An 18,750-nucleotide genomic window follows, 5' to 3' on the forward strand; every position below is an offset into this window, starting at 1 on the left:
AAAAAAAAAATGTCACCTCAGTTGTCAAAAAATAAATAAAATAAATACAATTCTAAACTTGTAGACATTAAAATCCTGAAATGACATTCATTCAGTCATTTTTGCAATTAACATATAGATTTCTCATTTAAATACTGAATAGTTATTTCACCACCTCTATGTAAAGGATAAGGCACTTAGATATTCAGGACCAGAGTGTCCCTTCCCAATCATTTCTCCCCTTTAAAATCACCCTGGTACGATATGAAATATCACAGTTCTCTTTCAATTCGAAAATAGCCATCAACTAATGGGTATCGCCATCAGGTGATAGGATTATGCTGAGCTTAATATAAAAGCTGTCTTTAGGCCCTCGGGTGCTGAATGACTATGCAGAGCGTAGGAAGCCCAGCCTCTTTTTCTTTCAGCTGCTGATCAGGATAGAGTGTAAAATATTTGTTGTTCTACAACACTCTGATTATTAAATAATAAAAAATAAAATTCAGTGTTTGTACTCTCCGTTGCCTTAATTGTGCACGGGAAACTGGCGGCTGCCCCTTCCCCAGGTTTATCTCACTGAAAACCTAGTTATGTTTGCTGAGCGTGGACCGCAATTCACCGGGCTAGGTTGAATTTTAGCTTTCGTATTCGTCGTGCTGGCTGGCACTGCCCCTTAAGCACTCGGTTGAGTCGCTTATTCAAGCATTCTCGCTCTTTTCAGCTTACTGACTCTTTGAGTCTAGCTCCTTACTATTCTTATTTATTATTTTGAGAGCTTATTGTTATTACCTGTATATTTTATTACTTGTACTAACATTTTTTTTTTTTTGTTGTGTGTGTGTTGGCCTTGGGCCAGACGGAATACTACAGCAGCGATCTTTTTAGATCATAGCCTGCTAAACACTCAGCAGTGGTCTTTATTAGACCATAGCCTGCTCCAGACACTAGCTGCACACAAAGTTATTTCCCTGTGTGTTGGATTAGATCTCCCGATCTAAATTTTAATTGGGTTTTCTGAGAGATTATTCCCCAAGTGTGTCTCACCACACCCTCGCAGCGACATGCACACCCATGCACACCCGTGCCCCATATAAGGTACATTCGTGCCATGCAACCCGTGCACACCTGCGCTCTGCTCACACCCGTGCCTGTGCACCCCGTGCACGCTCGTGCCCGTGCAGATCCGTGCCCATGCACCCCGTTCATACAGTACAGATCCATGCACCCTGTGCACACCTGTGCTCCGTGCAACCCGTGCACACCTTTGCCCGTGCACATATGTGCCCGTGCACCCCGTGCATACCCGTGCACCTCTGTGTAGCCGTGCACTTCCATGCCCATGCACCCCTTGCACAACTGTGCCCCGTGCACAACCGTGTCTGTGCACACCCGTGCCCGTGAACACCCGTGCACATCCGTGCCGGTACATCTATCCATGCCCCTGTGGCTTGTGAGCTCTCTGTGCATGTTGGTGCTTGTGGGCCCACGCATCCGAGCACCCCGTGCACTCATCGGTGCACATCTGTTCTGTGCCCGTGCTCTTATCGCGCACCCCATGCGCATACCCGCTCCTTTGCCCTGTGCACATTTGTACCCGCCGTGCAACCCATGCAAGTGCTGTGCGCTATGTCGGGTTTCCATGAATGCGGCTCTTGTAGCCGAAAAATGCCCCCAGAGGACCCGCATGAATTCTATGTTTCATGCCTGGGTCCAGAACATACTGCTTTGGCTCTGTCCAACACAGCATTCTTCGCTATCTGCGGGAAATTCCAGAGGCGAGTCCTAAAGGCTAGAGCCAACAGAGCAGAGGAGCTGGGATCTCCTTCTAGCAGGGGATCTCATTGTGAATCTGTTCCCCCTTCAGGTGGTACAGCATCATCTCCTGCCCTCCCTATCTCTCGGGCAACACTCTCGCTCACCTACCAGGAGCGTGGGGCAGCTTCGGTGCTCCCCTCCTAAGGAGTGTTCACCTCCCGCGCGGAAGAGTGAGTGCCCCAGGTCCCCTAGGGACAAACAGCCTAATGGGATCTCGGCCCTCATGGATCAGATTGGTCTTTTATGGAGGTGGTGATGGGACAACAGTTTCATTCATGCTGAGTATGTTGTCGGCCTCTGACACCACGGCTGCACCGGTTCCCCGGCCGCCCATTCCAACTGTTGAGCCTGAACCTGAGCCTGAGGCCATCTCAGACTATGAAGAGGACATCCTCTCTCTGCAGGCGTCTGGTGACAACAAGCTTGCGCAGGAGGGACCTTGTGGACGAGCTGCAACAGGAACCAGAGGTATCTCCAGGACCAGCTTTTGAGGCTTTGGTTGAGCTAGCGGCTCAAAGTCTACGGGTGGAATGGCCCAGAGACAAGGAGCCCCAGGCCTCCTGGTTCTCCTCGGTTAAGCCAGTACAAGACAGGACACTGCCCCCTTTCCTCGAATTTGTCAGTGAGATCCTGTCTTCCTGGTCCAACCCAGCATCAGCACCTAGCATGGTGGCTGGAGCTTGGGTTTTTTCTTCCATGCAGGGAGCGGAGGGTGCCAGCTTGGCAGCTTTCCCCCCAGTGGACTCGGCCATTGCGGCCCTCGTACAGGCACGGCATTGGACCGGCCAAGGACCTACAATGTCCTAACAGACAGTGTCGGACAAAAGAGACTCACCTCAAGAAGGTGTATGCAGCTTGCTCCCAAGCTGCCCGGCTTTCCAATGTGTCGAAAATGCTCTCTGTCTATCAGGCCATCCTTATTAAGGAGCTCCCTGATTTGGTTACCACGGCTCACAGACAAGAGCTGAACCAGGTCTTTGAACACTGTACCCCCCGCAAGGCCTAAGGCTCAGCATCCCTGAAGGGCCGCAGAAGCCGTCAACCCCTGTCTCCCAGTTAGTATACTGGCAAACCAGCACCAACGGCAGTTGGGTGCTCAAGACTATGAGGGCTGGTTACAGCCTTCAGTTCCAGTTAAAACCCCACCCCCCTTTCGGGGGGTGATAGTAACTGCAGTGAAAGACTCGTTCCAACATGCAGTTCTCAACATAGAAATCCTGCCGCTTCATTTGAAGCATGCCATTCACGAAGTAGATCCCTCCTCTTGCAGGGAGGGGTTCTATTCAAAGTACTTCCTAGTTTCCAAGAAGGACGACCGGTTCCACCCTATCTTGGATCTGATACTTCTGAACAAACACCTTCGGGTGTTACGTTTCAAGATGCTCACGCACCTCCATGTTGTCCAGGCCATTCGGCCGGGCGATTGGTTTACCATCGTGGACCTGGAGGATGCATACTTTCACATACCCATCAGGCCCAGGCACTGGATATACTGTCGCTTTGAGTTTCAGGATAGGTTCTACGAGTACTGTGTACTCCCCTTTGGCCTATACCTTGCTCCTCGCACCTTTTCCAAGTGCACTGACGCCATTCTGTCCCCCCTGTGGGTTCAGGGCGTTCGACTGATGAATTATCTAGACAACTGGCTCGTCTGTGCTCAGTCACAGGAGCAAGCCCTGGCACATACGTCGTTGGTCACAGACCACCTCCAGTGGCTCGGTCTCAGGATGAACCTGCAAAAGTGTCACCTCACGCCAAGCCAGCAATCAGATTTTCTGGGCCTCCACCTAGACTCGGTGTCTATAAAGGCCACATTAACAACTCAGAGAGTTACCGCAATAGAGTCTTGCCGCTTCCTATTCAGGTTGAGAGAGACAGTAAGCATGGTGCTGTGTCAGTCCATGCTGGGGTTGATGGCTGCTGCCTCGCAGGCCTTTTCTTTGGGCCTTCTCCACCAAAGGCCTTTCCAGACCTGGTTCAACTCGTTTGCGCTTCACCCACAATGAGACAGACATCGCAGGCTGGTGATATCCCAGTTCTGCTGGAGAACCCTGCCCTGGTGGAGGATCCCCTCCAACCTTTGTCGGGGGACAACCATGGGTCCCATCTTCCGGAGGGAAGTAATCGCCACAGACGCCTCCAACCATGGCTGGGGCACAGTCTGGAACGGTGTGGGGACTCGGGGAGTGTGGACGAGGCCTTGAAACTCAGCCCACATCAATGTCCTGGAACTCAGAGCAGTAGATCTCTCCCTACAGCACTTTCTTCCGGTGGTCCGGAACAAACACGTGCTGGTGCGGTCAGACAACACCACGGTCGTAGTGGCCTGCTTGTCTCCTATATGCCTTCCCCCCTGCGGGCAGATCTCCTCTTTCAGGCCCAGGGTGATCTGTGACACCCAAACCCCCAGCTGATGCAGCTATGGGTCTGGCCCCTGAACGGGAATGCCTGTCAGCTCTAGGGCTGTCATCAGCAGTTATTGCCACTATTCAGAGAGCGAGTGCTCCCTCTGCCAGGTCGCAATACGCATATAAGTGGCAGTTATTTCAGGACTGGTGTCTGGCCCAGGACCAGGACCCAGTTACCTGCCCCATGGCAGTTATCTTACAGTTTCTCCAGAAACTATTAGATGACGGTAGGTCCCCTTCCACACTGAAGGTGTACCTGGCAGCCATATCTGCTTGTGACACACGCATTGATGGGTTATTGCCTGGAAACCATTTCCTGGCATCCCAATTTCTTAAGGGTGCGAGGAGGCTGCGTCCTCGTGGCGCCTTGATGTGGTGCTGGAAGCCCTTACAAAAGCCCCATTTGAGCCACTCCACGATGTAGATCTGAAGCTCATGTCCTTAAAGACTAAGCTTTTGCTGGCTATTGCTTCAGCAAAACGGGTGGGTGTGTTACATGCACTTTCAGTGCACCTTTTTTGCACTCGCTTCGCTGGAGACAGGTCTAGAGTCTCCATGCAACCATATTTGGCATTTTTGCCGAAAGTAATATCCCCATTCCACGTGAACCAATCTGTGGAGTTGATGGCATTCCATCTTCCTCCCTTCTCTTCTCTGAAGGACCAACGGTTGCACATGCTCTGCCCGGTGCGGGCACTGAGGTGCTATATTGACCGTACAAGGGGTGTCAGACACACTGAACAGTTGTTTGTGTGCTGTGGTTCTTGGACGCTGGGTCGGGCATTGTCTAAACAGCGCCTGTCCCATTGGATAGTGGACACCATTGCTCTGGCTTATGAATCTGCTGGCCTTTCCCCTCCGGGGCTATTGAAGGCACATTCTACCAGGGGTATGGCGACATGCTGGGCCCTATTTCAAGGTGTCCCAGTGTCTGAAATATGTGCTGCGGCTAGCTGGGCTACGCTACACACTTTCATGAGATTCTACAGACTGAATGTGCTGGTTTCCTCTGCTCCAGTCTTTGGAGCTTCAGTCTTGGACACTATTACACCAGTGGAAGAGACCACTTAGTGTTAGTCTGGATTAGACTGCTGTACTCTTTGAGTACGGTCTCCAGCATTACCCATGTGGTAAAAGTATCCCAGTACAATATCATACTGTTAAAGACCCTCTGTTCATAGAACAGTGTTAGGACATATGTCTTTTGAATCACACACTGAGGCACTGTTCCGTGTATATTTTTTACATGTAGACCGATCCTGTCCTACTGAAGCATGGTCTCCCTCGTGACTGCTTTGGTACACAGTACCCATTAGTTGATGGCTATTTTTGAATTGAAAGAGAACGTAAGGTTGTGGATGCAACCCCGGTTCTCTGAAAGAGAAAATAGCCATCAAGCAGCGAGGTCGCTTCAGTAGCCGTTGCGGCCTGAAGCAAAAGAGGCTGGGCTTCCTACGCTCTGCATAGTCATTCAGCACCCGAGGGGCGGGACGCTGACATCAGAGCTACGGAGGCCTAAAGGCAGCTTTTATATTAAGCTCAGCATGACGGCGATACCCATTAGTTGATGGTTATTTTCTCTTTCAGAGAACCAGGGTTGCATCCGCAAGCTTACTTTATCTTAAATAAGGTATTCTTCTTCTTGTTCAGAAACACTTTGTATATTATTTGCTGTATCAGTCATCAGATCCTGGTGTCAAATTGAATACTTTACCAACTTTAGTGGATGCAAGAAATGCACCAGTAAGGGCTACATTTAATAGAGAAAAGTGTAAGGTACTGCACACAGGAAATAAAAATGTAAATTATAAATATCATATGGGAGATACTGAAATCGGAGAAGGAATCTATGAAAAAGACCTAGGAATTTTTGTTGACTCAGAAATGTCTTCATCTAGACAATGTGAGGAAGCTATGAAAAAGGCTAACAAGATGCTCGGATACATTGTGAAAAGCGTTGAATTAATGTAATGTTAAAACTGTACGATGCATTAGTAAGACCTCATCTTGAATATTGTGTGTAGTTCTGGTCACCTCGCTATAAAAAAGATATTGCTGCTCTAGAAAGAGTGCAAAGAAGAGCGACCAGAATTATTCCGGGCTTAAAAGGCATGTCATATGCAGACAGGCTAAAAGAATTGAATCTGTTCAGTCTTGAACAAAGAAGACTACGTGGCGACCTAATTCAAGCATTCAGAATTCTAAAAGGTATTGACAATGTCGACCCAAGGGACTTTTTCAGCCTGAAAAAAGAAACAAGGACCAGGGGTCACAAATAGAGATTAGACAAAGGGGCATTCAGAACAGAAAATAGGAGGCACTTTTTTACATAGAGAATTGTGAGGGTCTGGAATCAACTCCCCAGTAATGTTGTTGAATCTGACACCCTGGGATCCTTCAAGAAGCTGCTTGATGAGATTCTGGGATCAATAAGCTGCTAACAACCAAACGAATGGCTTCCTCTCATTTGTAAACTTTCTTATGTTCTTATGTTCTTAAGCACCAAGTATAACAAATGATATTTTATTTTCACTGGTGACAGTGTGTTGCAGGGGCTCTTGGAAACATCTCTCAAAGTATAAAGCTACACTTAATAATTCTATGTTATTCACTTATGCTGTATATTCAGATGGAACAGCATGTGTTAAGTGGAGTAGAAACTGGAAAATGACTGTCCAAATAAACACTTATAAATGCAAACAACAGGAGTAGAGAAAATGGTAGTTTAAGAGTAAGTAACGGGGTTTCGAAAAATATAACGTTATACATCCCCACTTGTTGCTACAACTGTTTAAATAATGTACCTGTAATTTTTCTTTTCATTGTTAACATCCTGACAACATTTTACACATATAACTCTAAAGTCTGTTTCAAAGCTATTTTCAAAATGGCCGCTCTAGTGCACTGGGGGTTGAGATCTGTCCTCTAAATCACTACAGAAGAGTGATTAAAAAAAAACAAAAAAACATACCAACTCTCGTTTTTCTTTGCTGTGCCACATCACAGATCGTTATTGCTGTGTTACCTGTTTGACAATGTGGCCAATAACCCGTACGCTATCAGTACACTAGAGTGGTCATTTTGAAAAGAGCTCTGAAACAAACAAAGTGTAAAAAGTTGTCAGGATGTTAACAATGAAAAGAAAAATTGTAGGTACCGGTACCGGTACATTATTTAAACAGTTGTAACACATGGGGGCGTGTAACGCTATACTTTGTGGAACCCCAGTACTTACTCTACAAGGTAAGCATAGTGTTTTTAAAACCTTGGTGACAACACTTTGTAAAACAGTGTAATCTTTTATTTGAATCCAAAGGTTTTGTTTCTCCTGTGGTGACGTTGTCAGACTGTGATTGTTAGAGTAAGATGTATTTTAAAAAGTCAAACAGTGCTATCTAGAGGAAGAGTGGCGTCAGTATTGCAAGCAGCTTTTCAACAGAGGTACGTATGAGAGTCATATTACAGAAATGTTTATGAAAACATACACTGATATGCTAAGGAATTTGATAACGCATACACTGATATGCTAATGTTTTCAATTAGTGCAGCTTATGTCTCACAAAACATGTACCACTAATGTATAATTTACTTCAGTGAATGTATATCACCTGAAATTCTGACAACAGTGAAAATGAGGTATGTTCCATTTACAAAACTTGGGGCCAGTCTGTTTGTTCTCCTAGCATAGTGGGACTAACTGCTGCCATATTATTATTATTATTATTATTATTATTATTATTATTATTATTATTATTATTATTATTATTATTTGCAAAATACAGCACCTAAATCTCAAGAACAGTACACAAGCTTTGAGGAATTTATTAACTGCAGGGGACTGTGTACTGATTCATAAAAACAAGCTGACAAACCACAAATGACTCCATCGACTCGCATACCCTTTGTGTTTTCTGAAAAACTGGAACATCATACATTTTCAAAGAAAATCGCATTTTCATAAATATACCCACAAAGTTTGTCAAGACAATTAAAATCGAGATTGACACACAATTTGAATCGTTGTTCATAACATAAAAATTCCTAATGATTGAACCCACTTCTAAGAGACCACATCCTTTTACTTGTCTATAAATGGCAACGTAAGTTGAAACACTTCATACAAGTCACAATGCGAAAGGTACAAGTATCCTGCCTATCCGTTTTTGCAGTCATTCTCCTGAGAATCCCAGGAGGTGAATATTATATAATATCCATTACCTAGTGGAATATTTTATTTTAAATACACACTGTATTAATACTCAAAGATATTTTTTTAAACAAATTTAACAAATAATGTCCATATCTATGTTATTACCAATGTTAATATATTAGATATCTTTTTTTTCTAAAGGTTAATATCATAATGTGTATAAGAGACATTAATATTTGTTATTTTGTTTTTCATATCCTACAGATGTTTGCGTGGAAATAATTGGAGGCAAAGAAGTGCCCGAACATTCAAGACCTTTCATGGCTCTTGTAGAAGGGAGGGGTATTTGTGGAGGAGCATTAATCAGTTCCAAGTGGGTTGTGACTGCAGCACATTGTTATGACGCGTAAGTTTTTCAAATTACAATATCCAAGGCGAATAACATCTGTTTTGAATATATAGCTGCCTTGTTGAGTTTGAGATAAAGTTGTACACTACAATGCCACCAGAATGCTATGCTAATGCCATGTCAGAGAATCAAGTTTACTATTTCTCCCTAATATTCCAAAACACATACTTGGAGGTTTTCTTTTCAGACACGGATAAAGGTCTGACTGTATTTTTGCACTGGAATCTAACAGGGTGTTTGAGCTACAAGTTAACTGTGGTGTACCAAAGTACATGTGTAGCACAGTGTGGTAAAAACACAGACAAGCATAATACATTGTCACACGTTTGATAACGCATTGGAATAAACTGCAAATTATTCAATGAATGTATCGCACTGTTGCCATGGTTTGGTGAGATATGTATTATATCATTTTTTAAGCAGCAGCCTACAGGTAACACTTGGAGTCCATTCACGGACCAAGAAAGATAAAGCATGGCAAATAAGGAAGGTCAAGATGAGCGTGCCCCATCCATACTATGACAACAAGACAAAGGTTAATGACATCATGTTGCTGAAGGTATTTCATTAATAAATATGGTTTTGGTTGTGTTTATTTGAGCATCAGTGTTCTTGGTTTGTTTACTCTCATTGTATTTTACACTTTCTGTATTACAGCTGGATAAAGCAGTCAAGAAGAACAAAAATGTCTCTTTCCTCCCACTACCCAAATCAAAGAAGGACATCCAAGCTGGAATAGACTGCCGTATAGCTGGGTGGGGACTTGTCAAAAACATGGACAGAAAGGGATCAGATGTATTAATGGAAGCCAATGTCACTGTTATTGACAGGAGAAAGTGCAATAGTGAAGAATACTACAATTTGGATCCTGTCATAACAGTAGATATGCTTTGCGCTGGTTCAGTAGATAATAAAGTTCGAACAGATTCGTGCAAGGTAAGATAGTTCTCCTTTCACACTTTTCTTGCCAAAAAACATATCTTAGAGACCCACCAGACGCATGTACAGAGCAGTTCTGGTTTCACAATACCGTATCGTTAGGTACTAAAAAGAGCTCTATTAACATGTCGAGAGTAAGTGATGTGAAGAACATTGCAGTAACAGGGACTATTAAAAGGAGGGCAATGTAGTCAGTCAATATTTTTATTTTTATTGCTCCACTTTCTGTTTGCTTATGATATATCTTCTGTTTTTATATTAATTTGTAGCAGGAGGTTTATGTTAGCATGGGGTTGTGGGGACCCCAAAGTACAATTTTATTCTCTCCTGGTCAAACGTGGCCCACAAAAAATATCCTTGACCTTTTTCAGAAGCATTTGTAAATATTTAGACTACAGTTTTATAGTGCCTTTTTAATATGCGTTTTAATACATTTTATTATACAAAATATATTAAGCAGCTAGAATGTCAATGAAACAGTTGAGCATATGCATGGTTTTAAACTGATTTTATTTTTAACAGGGGGATTCAGGCGGTCCATTAATCTGCAATGGAGAATTCAGAGCTGTTACTTCCTTTGGTGATAAATGTGGTATTCTTAAAAAGCCTGGTGTGTACACACTCCTGTCTCAGAAATACATCCAGTGGATCAAAAAAGTAACCAGGGGTGATGCCTAAAATATTTTATAAAGGAAATGACCAAAGCTTTTTTTATACTTAAAATATGTGAGTAAGTTCAAATGAAAGATGTGGGGGCTAAAATTATATATAATGTATATTCTAATATTATATACATTCTAATATTACAATTCTAATATTAATAAAATATTGTGTTATTTAAATTCACAAAAAAAAAGTATGTATGTTTAAAATAAAGTGGTCATATTTTCCACAGCAGTTCCTCTTTTCCTATATTATCAATGATTTTATTCTATTTTTTACACCAGGGGCATTGTTTTCTAAGGTGGTAAGCCCCTTTTTCTCCACCACCTCAGGTGTCAATGGTTACTATCTCTCTTCATTAATTGAGTTGTGACCACCTGATTTGAAAGTGGCTATCACTCAATCAAAAGGCTAGATCTTGGATCACAATATTTTAGCAAATGACATCGCTTTAATAAAATCGGCTGTCTTTAACAGAGGTGTCACCTCACTCCTTCAATGTGCAGTATATAAAATAACAACATATATTAACAACACCATCTTTATTGGCTAATAAAGTATAATATATAATATGAGGATATAATAGTTTTATTCAAATTAACCGTCTAGTTATAGCTGTTATGTGACAACTGTGCACAGTCTTTATACAAAGGTCCTGGATTTTAATAATAAGTTCTGTTCCGCTTGTCTTCAATTGAATCAGATTTTTTAGTGACAGGCTGTTCTGTAAATATGAGCCCCTGTGCTTCTTTTCTTTTTTTTCATCAAAACCTTATTGTGTTATCACAGGATAAAAGGATTTGGAGTCTCAAAGAGAGATTGTCATATTACATTACATTACAATCATTACATACATGTAAAAAATATTGACCTATAGTACAATAATACTTATATCAGAAAATTATTATAATGCACTTTGGATATTAGATATAATTATTTATAAGAGTAAATAGGCAGGTTATAGAGAAGGTGCTTCAATTATTCTTCATGACATGCTGAATCCAGTCCAGGTACTGTCTTGTCAGGTGAGTGTAAACTGAAGGCAATTTTCCTTGGCATTTCCGTGTTCCAAAAGAAGCAATTCCTCTGTATGTGTTTTCACAGAGGAGTGGTCCACCAGAGTCACCCTGAAATACAAAAGTGTTTCCACATTTGTCTTATAGCAAACTTTAAAATGAACTCTTACTCTGAGGTCAGAATTATGGTTATTAACACTTCAATTACACTGAAAGAAAAAAAAAAAGTAGTTGCTTATTAATTAGTAATTATAAATGTTTTAACTTTTTTTTTCTCAAACTGAATCATGAAAGTATTTGTGTATTGTACTTACTGTGTAAAACGTAACTCAAACTAACGATAGTCTTTACTTCAAACACATTATAGTCGTTAACTGTAAAATGATAACCAATGGCTTGACTTAGGTTCATGCTAAGATCAGGTAAGATCAGAATTCAAGGTGATCAGGTCAAATCTGGACAAGCTCATTAAAAAAATAATAATAAAACCTATAAGTAATTCAAACTATATGTATGCATGTATTTTATGACACTTACGTTACATATATCTTGCTTTCTCTTTTTGTTGCCCGCGCACAGCATGTTTTTTGTTATTTCTTGTCTCAGTTTGTGGTATTGGCTCTTGCATGTTTCTTGGTCGACAATGATAACATTCACTTCCCTCAGATCATCCGAGTGACCTTTTCCAGAAAGCCTTGTTGAACCCCAGCCTGCAACATGACATTTGGTGCCAGCTTTGACATCGGAGGTCAAAGATGGTTGAGGAAGTTTAAGGATACCAACACGACTGTTTAGCGTGACTTGCTCTTTCAGCTTTTAAGATAAAATGAAGATGGCAAATATGAGTGTGATTATTTAAAAAAAGCAGACCGTACACTTTAGCCAGTGCAATCAAAATTTAAAAAAACACATTTCACCACAGAAATTCCAATAAACACCAGTGAATCCAAGAACAGAAAAGGAACTGAGTGGTGATTAACATTATTTACACATACACAACATTTGCTAGACCAGGTGAAAAAAATACAATTTTTTTCAGAAGTGGGAGAATGTCTGTAAATGTCTACTAAACAATATATTTTATTTAAAAACAAAAAACAACATAATTATCTCTCCTTAGCATGTCATGTTAATTCTAGACCCAAACCACACGTATGGAAAATAAACACCATGTGAAATGGAGCTGCACCTGAATTGAACTCCTCCATCAAGAACATACCTAAGGAAAAAAAAAAAAAAGGTTTAATGCACAATAAGATGAAGAGTCTCTTCTTGATCTGATTAAGGCATTACACAAAACATTTTGCAAATGAAGTGTCTTACCTTGATCATCATGATATCATTCACTTTAGCTGTACTGTTATATCCTTCATAGGAAAAAAACTTCTTGACTTCAATAATCTGGGCTTGGTTGGCTTTCCTTAAGCAATAAACCCCTAGGACAATCTGAACCTTTCTACCTTTCAGTAGACTGTTGCAAAAGAAGAACAGAGTGGGGTTGTCACTATTATGTAGATATACAGTATAAAGCAAGTAAAAACACAGCAGCAAATGTACCTTATATTAAAGTCATTAAACCTGAGTTAGTATTCATATATATATATATATATATATATATATATATATATATATATATATATATATATATATATATATATATATATATAGATAGAGAGATAGATAGATAGATAGATAGATAGATAGATAGATAGATAGATAGATAGATAGATAGATAAACAGACAGACAGACAAGTCATGTAGTGACTAAATACTTGCCAGTGACAGTGTCTTGCGGTCAGTATCCAGTCAGGAGCTATTAAAGCTCCCCCACACAAGTGCTCTCTGTCTCCCTGAATAGATACCATGAAGGGTCTGGAATGTGGGGCTACTTTTTTGCCTCCAATTATTGTCATAGAAGCACCTAAAACAAAACAGAGAAAAAAATAGGTAAATGTTTTTTGGTTATGATACCTACTTAAAGATGGTTCTGGAACATATAAGTTTAGAGAATACTTACAGCCAGGAATTAAGAAAAAGGCATTTGCAGAAGTGCATACTAAGAGTAGCAGTCTCTTCTTGACTGAAAGGTTATTCATTTAGGACAATGTGTATTTATAAGATATATAATAATTTTAAAAAGGTGTGTCCTTTACTCTTCAGAAAATAATAATAAACCAAGTGTCTCAAGAGCAGATTGCTATAAATTGAGAAAAATATAACAGTGGAATGGAATTTCTATACTAAGGGGAAGGCAATACTGGTTAGCTATACGTAAGATAAATGTGGTTTTTCTGATGTCACGAATCAGGCTGTAACACTCACATATGTTTCTGGTAGCAGTTTCAGTAAAAGGAAAGCGCAGTGTTCTTAAAGAAAACCACAGTAGATGTACGTCTACCCGTGTCATAAAATAGTGTTTAACACTTCTGATAAATACAACATTCTAATGATTGAACCCACATTTATTAAAACCACATCCCTTTGACATGTATATAAATATAAACATGAATTAGAAAGGCTCACTCAAATAACCATGACAAAGGCTCTAGCATTCAGACTGTGCATCTGTGCAATTATTCTCCTGAGAATCCCAGGAGGTGAGTATTTCTTTTCAGTCATTGATGGTAAAATGTAATATGTTTAGAATTTCGAGGTGATAATAATTAGTTTAGTAAAACCAGTAGAGTAATGCAACTACTACTGGAGAAGTGAACAAATAACCTTTATTGAACACTTTGTTTTTATAGAACTTTTAACATAAGGCTACCACAACTGTCACCAAAGCAGTTCCATGTTAAAAGTTTCACGATACGATATATTGCAGAGGATAGCATCCAGTACAATAACCATGGTTATGTAGTTTGTGGAGTTCATGATCTATTATGCATATATAAAGTGTTAATGAAGTTGGATGAGTGTATGACAGTGTTTGAAATATCTCTCCCCCCCCGTGCATATTGTCATAATGAAGAATCTTCACCTGTACATTGTATTCCTAAATTAAGACACGTCTTTTATTGGCACAGATGTTTGTATGGAAATTATTGGAGGCAAAGAAGTGGTTAAGCATTCCAGACCTTATATGGCTCTTATACAGAGGACGAACATATTACTCTGTGGAGGAGCATTAATCAGTTCCAAGTGGGTTGTGACTGCAGCACATTGTTATGATGCGTAAGTTTTTCAAATTACAATATCCAAGGCGAATAACATCTGTTTTGAATATATAGCTGCCTTGTTGAGTTTGAGATAAAGTTGTACACTGCAATGCCACCAGAATGCTACGCTAATGCCATGTCAGAGAATCAAGTTTACTATTTCTCCCTAATATTCCAAAACACATACTTGGAGGTTTTCTTTTCAGACACGGATAAAGGTCTGACTGTATTTTTGCACTGGAATCTAACAGGGTGTTTGAGCTACAAGTTAACTGTGGTGTACCAAAGTACATGTGTAGCACAGTGTGGTAAAAACACAGACAAGCATAATACATTGTCACACGTTTGATAACGCATTGGAATAAACTGCAAATTATTCAATGAATGTATCGCACTGTTGCCATGGTTTGGTGAGATATGTATTATATCATTTTTTAAGCAGCAGCCTACAGGTAACACTTGGAGTCCATTCACGGACCAAGAAAGATAAAGCATGGCAAATAAGGAAGGTCAAGATGAGCGTGCCCCATCCATACTATGACAACAAGACAAAGGTTAATGACATCATGTTGCTGAAGGTATTTCATTAATAAATATGGTTTTGGTTGTGTTTATTTGAGCATCAGTGTTCTTGGTTTGTTTACTCTCATTGTATTTTACACTTTCTGTATTACAGCTGGATAAAGCAGTCAAGAAGAACAAAAATGTCTCTTTCCTCCCACTACCCAAATCAAAGAAGGACATCCAAGCTGGAATAGACTGCCGTATAGCTGGGTGGGGACTTGTCAAAAACATGGACAGAAAGGGATCAGATGTATTAATGGAAGCCAATGTCACTGTTATTGACAGGAGAAAGTGCAATAGTGAAGAATACTACAATTTGGATCCTGTCATAACAGTAGATATGCTTTGCGCTGGTTCAGTAGATAATAAAGTTCGAACAGATTCGTGCAAGGTAAGATAGTTCTCCTTTCACACTTTTCTTGCCAAAAAACATATCTTAGAGACCCACCAGACGCATGTACAGAGCAGTTCTGGTTTCACAATACCGTATCGTTAGGTACTAAAAAGAGCTCTATTAACATGTCGAGAGTAAGTGATGTGAAGAACATTGCAGTAACAGGGACTATTAAAAGGAGGGCAATGTAGTCAGTCAATATTTTTATTTTTATTGCTCCACTTTCTGTTTGCTTATGATATATCTTCTGTTTTTATATTAATTTGTAGCAGGAGGTTTATGTTAGCATGGGGTTGTGGGGACCCCAAAGTACAATTTTATTCTCTCCTGGTCAAACGTGGCCCACAAAAAATATCCTTGACCTTTTTCAGAAGCATTTGTAAATATTTAGACTACAGTTTTATAGTGCCTTTTTAATATGCGTTTTAATACATTTTATTATACAAAATATATTAAGCAGCTAGAATGTCAATGAAACAGTTGAGCATATGCATGGTTTTAAACTGATTTTATTTTTAACAGGGGGATTCAGGCGGTCCATTAATCTGCAATGGAGAATTCAGAGCTGTTACTTCCTTTGGTGATAAATGTGGTATTCTTAAAAAGCCTGGTGTGTACACACTCCTGTCTCAGAAATACATCCAGTGGATCAAAAAAGTAACCAGGGGTGATGCCTAAAATATTTTATAAAGGAAATGACCAAAGCTTTTTTTATACTTAAAATATGTGAGTAAGTTCAAATGAAAGATGTGGGGGCTAAAATTATATATAATGTATATTCTAATATTATATACATTCTAATATTACAATTCTAATATTAATAAAATATTGTGTTATTTAAATTCACAAAAAAAAAGTATGTATGTTTAAAATAAAGTGGTCATATTTTCCACAGCAGTTCCTCTTTTCCTATATTATCAATGATTTTATTCTATTTTTTACACCAGGGGCATTGTTTTCTAAGGTGGTAAGCCCCTTTTTCTCCACCACCTCAGGTGTCAATGGTTACTATCTCTCTTCATTAATTGAGTTGTGACCACCTGATTTGAAAGTGGCTATCACTCAATCAAAAGGCTAGATCTTGGATCACAATATTTTAGCAAATGACATCGCTTTAATAAAATCGGCTGTCTTTAACAGAGGTGTCACCTCACTCCTTCAATGTGCAGTATATAAAATAACAACATATATTAACAACACCATCTTTATTGGCTAATAAAGTATAATATATAATATGAGGATATAATAGTTTTATTCAAATTAACCGTCTAGTTATAGCTGTTATGTGACAACTGTGCACAGTCTTTATACAAAGGTCCTGGATTTTAATAATAAGTTCTGTTCCGCTTGTCTTCAATTGAATCAGATTTTTTAGTGACAGGCTGTTCTGTAAATATGAGCCCCTGTGCTTCTTTTCTTTTTTTTCATCAAAACCTTATTGTGTTATCACAGGATAAAAGGATTTGGAGTCTCAAAGAGAGATTGTCATATTACATTACATTACAATCATTACATACATGTAAAAAATATTGACCTATAGTACAATAATACTTATATCAGAAAATTATTATAATGCACTTTGGATATTAGATATAATTATTTATAAGAGTAAATAGGCAGGTTATAGAGAAGGTGCTTCAATTATTCTTCATGACATGCTGAATCCAGTCCAGGTACTGTCTTGTCAGGTGAGTGTAAACTGAAGGCAATTTTCCTTGGCATTTCCGTGTTCCAAAAGAAGCAATTCCTCTGTATGTGTTTTCACAGAGGAGTGGTCCACCAGAGTCACCCTGAAATACAAAAGTGTTTCCACATTTGTCTTATAGCAAACTTTAAAATGAACTCTTACTCTGAGGTCAGAATTATGGTTATTAACACTTCAATTACACTGAAAGAAAAAAAAAAAGTAGTTGCTTATTAATTAGTAATTATAAATGTTTTAACTTTTTTTTTTCTCAAACTGAATCATGAAAGTATTTGTGTATTGTACTTACTGTGTAAAACGTAACTCAAACTAACGATAGTCTTTACTTCAAACACATTATAGTCGTTAACTGTAAAATGATAACCAATGGCTTGACTTAGGTTCATGCTAAGATCAGGTAAGATCAGAATTCAAGGTGATCAGGTCAAATCTGGACAAGCTCATTAAAAAAATAATAATAAAACCTATAAGTAATTCAAACTATATGTATGCATGTATTTTATGACACTTACGTTACATATATCTTGCTTTCTCTTTTTGTTGCCCGCGCACAGCATGTTTTTTGTTATTTCTTGTCTCAGTTTGTGGTATTGGCTCTTGCATGTTTCTTGGTCGACAATGATAACATTCACTTCCCTCAGATCATCCGAGTGACCTTTTCCAGAAAGCCTTGTTGAACCCCAGCCTGCAACATGACATTTGGTGCCAGCTTTGACATCGGAGGTCAAAGATGGTTGAGGAAGTTTAAGGATACCAACACGACTGTTTAGCGTGACTTGCTCTTTCAGCTTTTAAGATAAAATGAAGATGGCAAATATGAGTGTGATTATTTAAAAAAAGCAGACCGTACACTTTAGCCAGTGCAATCAAAATTTAAAAAAACACATTTCACCACAGAAATTCCAATAAACACCAGTGAATCCAAGAACAGAAAAGGAACTGAGTGGTGATTAACATTATTTACACATACACAACATTTGCTAGACCAGGTGAAAAAAATACAATTTTTTTCAGAAGTGGGAGAATGTCTGTAAATGTCTACTAAACAATATATTTTATTTAAAAACAAAAAACAACATAATTATCTCTCCTTAGCATGTCATGTTAATTCTAGACCCAAACCACACGTATGGAAAATAAACACCATGTGAAATGGAGCTGCACCTGAATTGAACTCCTCCATCAAGAACATACCTAAGGAAAAAAAAAAAAAAGGTTTAATGCACAATAAGATGAAGAGTCTCTTCTTGATCTGATTAAGGCATTACACAAAACATTTTGCAAATGAAGTGTCTTACCTTGATCATCATGATATCATTCACTTTAGCTGTACTGTTATATCCTTCATAGGAAAAAAACTTCTTGACTTCAATAATCTGGGCTTGGTTGGCTTTCCTTAAGCAATAAACCCCTAGGACAATCTGAACCTTTCTACCTTTCAGTAGACTGTTGCAAAAGAAGAACAGAGTGGGGTTGTCACTATTATGTAGATATACAGTATAAAGCAAGTAAAAACACAGCAGCAAATGTACCGGGATGTAATATAATTT

General features: G+C 39.5%; 3 protein-coding genes across 4 annotated transcripts; 1 reads left to right on the forward strand and 2 right to left on the reverse strand.

Moving 5' to 3' along the window:
* Positions 1-11,304: 11,304 nt before the first annotated feature.
* Positions 11,305-12,714, reverse strand: LOC121327189 (granzyme A-like). The gene is made up of 3 exons (XM_041271054.1): positions 12,703-12,714; positions 11,917-12,192; positions 11,305-11,490 (listed from the first exon to the last, which is right to left on the reverse strand). The coding sequence occupies exons 1-3, from the start codon at positions 12,712-12,714 to the stop codon at positions 11,338-11,340; spliced, it is 441 nt and encodes a 146-aa protein (XP_041126988.1). The 3' UTR covers positions 11,305-11,337.
* Positions 12,715-13,874: 1,160 nt separating this feature from the next.
* Positions 13,875-16,247, forward strand: LOC121303987 (granzyme A-like). 2 transcript variants are annotated; one of them, XM_041234895.1, is made up of 5 exons: positions 13,875-13,976; positions 14,406-14,553; positions 14,977-15,115; positions 15,214-15,492; positions 16,018-16,247. In XM_041234895.1, exons 1-5 carry the CDS (start codon positions 13,913-13,915, stop codon positions 16,171-16,173), a joined length of 786 nt encoding a protein of 261 aa, XP_041090829.1. In that variant the 5' UTR covers positions 13,875-13,912; the 3' UTR covers positions 16,174-16,247. The 2 variants fall into 2 exon arrangements, with proteins under 2 accessions (XP_041090829.1, XP_041090838.1); XM_041234904.1 differs by having other exon boundaries at positions 14,980-15,115.
* Positions 16,248-17,099: 852 nt separating this feature from the next.
* Positions 17,100-18,510, reverse strand: LOC121327196 (granzyme A-like). The gene is made up of 3 exons (XM_041271067.1): positions 18,499-18,510; positions 17,713-17,988; positions 17,100-17,285 (listed from the first exon to the last, which is right to left on the reverse strand). The coding sequence occupies exons 1-3, from the start codon at positions 18,508-18,510 to the stop codon at positions 17,133-17,135; spliced, it is 441 nt and encodes a 146-aa protein (XP_041127001.1). The 3' UTR covers positions 17,100-17,132.
* Between the last annotated feature and the right edge of the window lie 240 nt (positions 18,511-18,750).

This window comes from Polyodon spathula, chromosome 2 (genome assembly GCF_017654505.1).
Source record: "Polyodon spathula isolate WHYD16114869_AA chromosome 2, ASM1765450v1, whole genome shotgun sequence".
NCBI lineage: Eukaryota > Metazoa > Chordata > Actinopteri > Acipenseriformes > Polyodontidae > Polyodon > Polyodon spathula.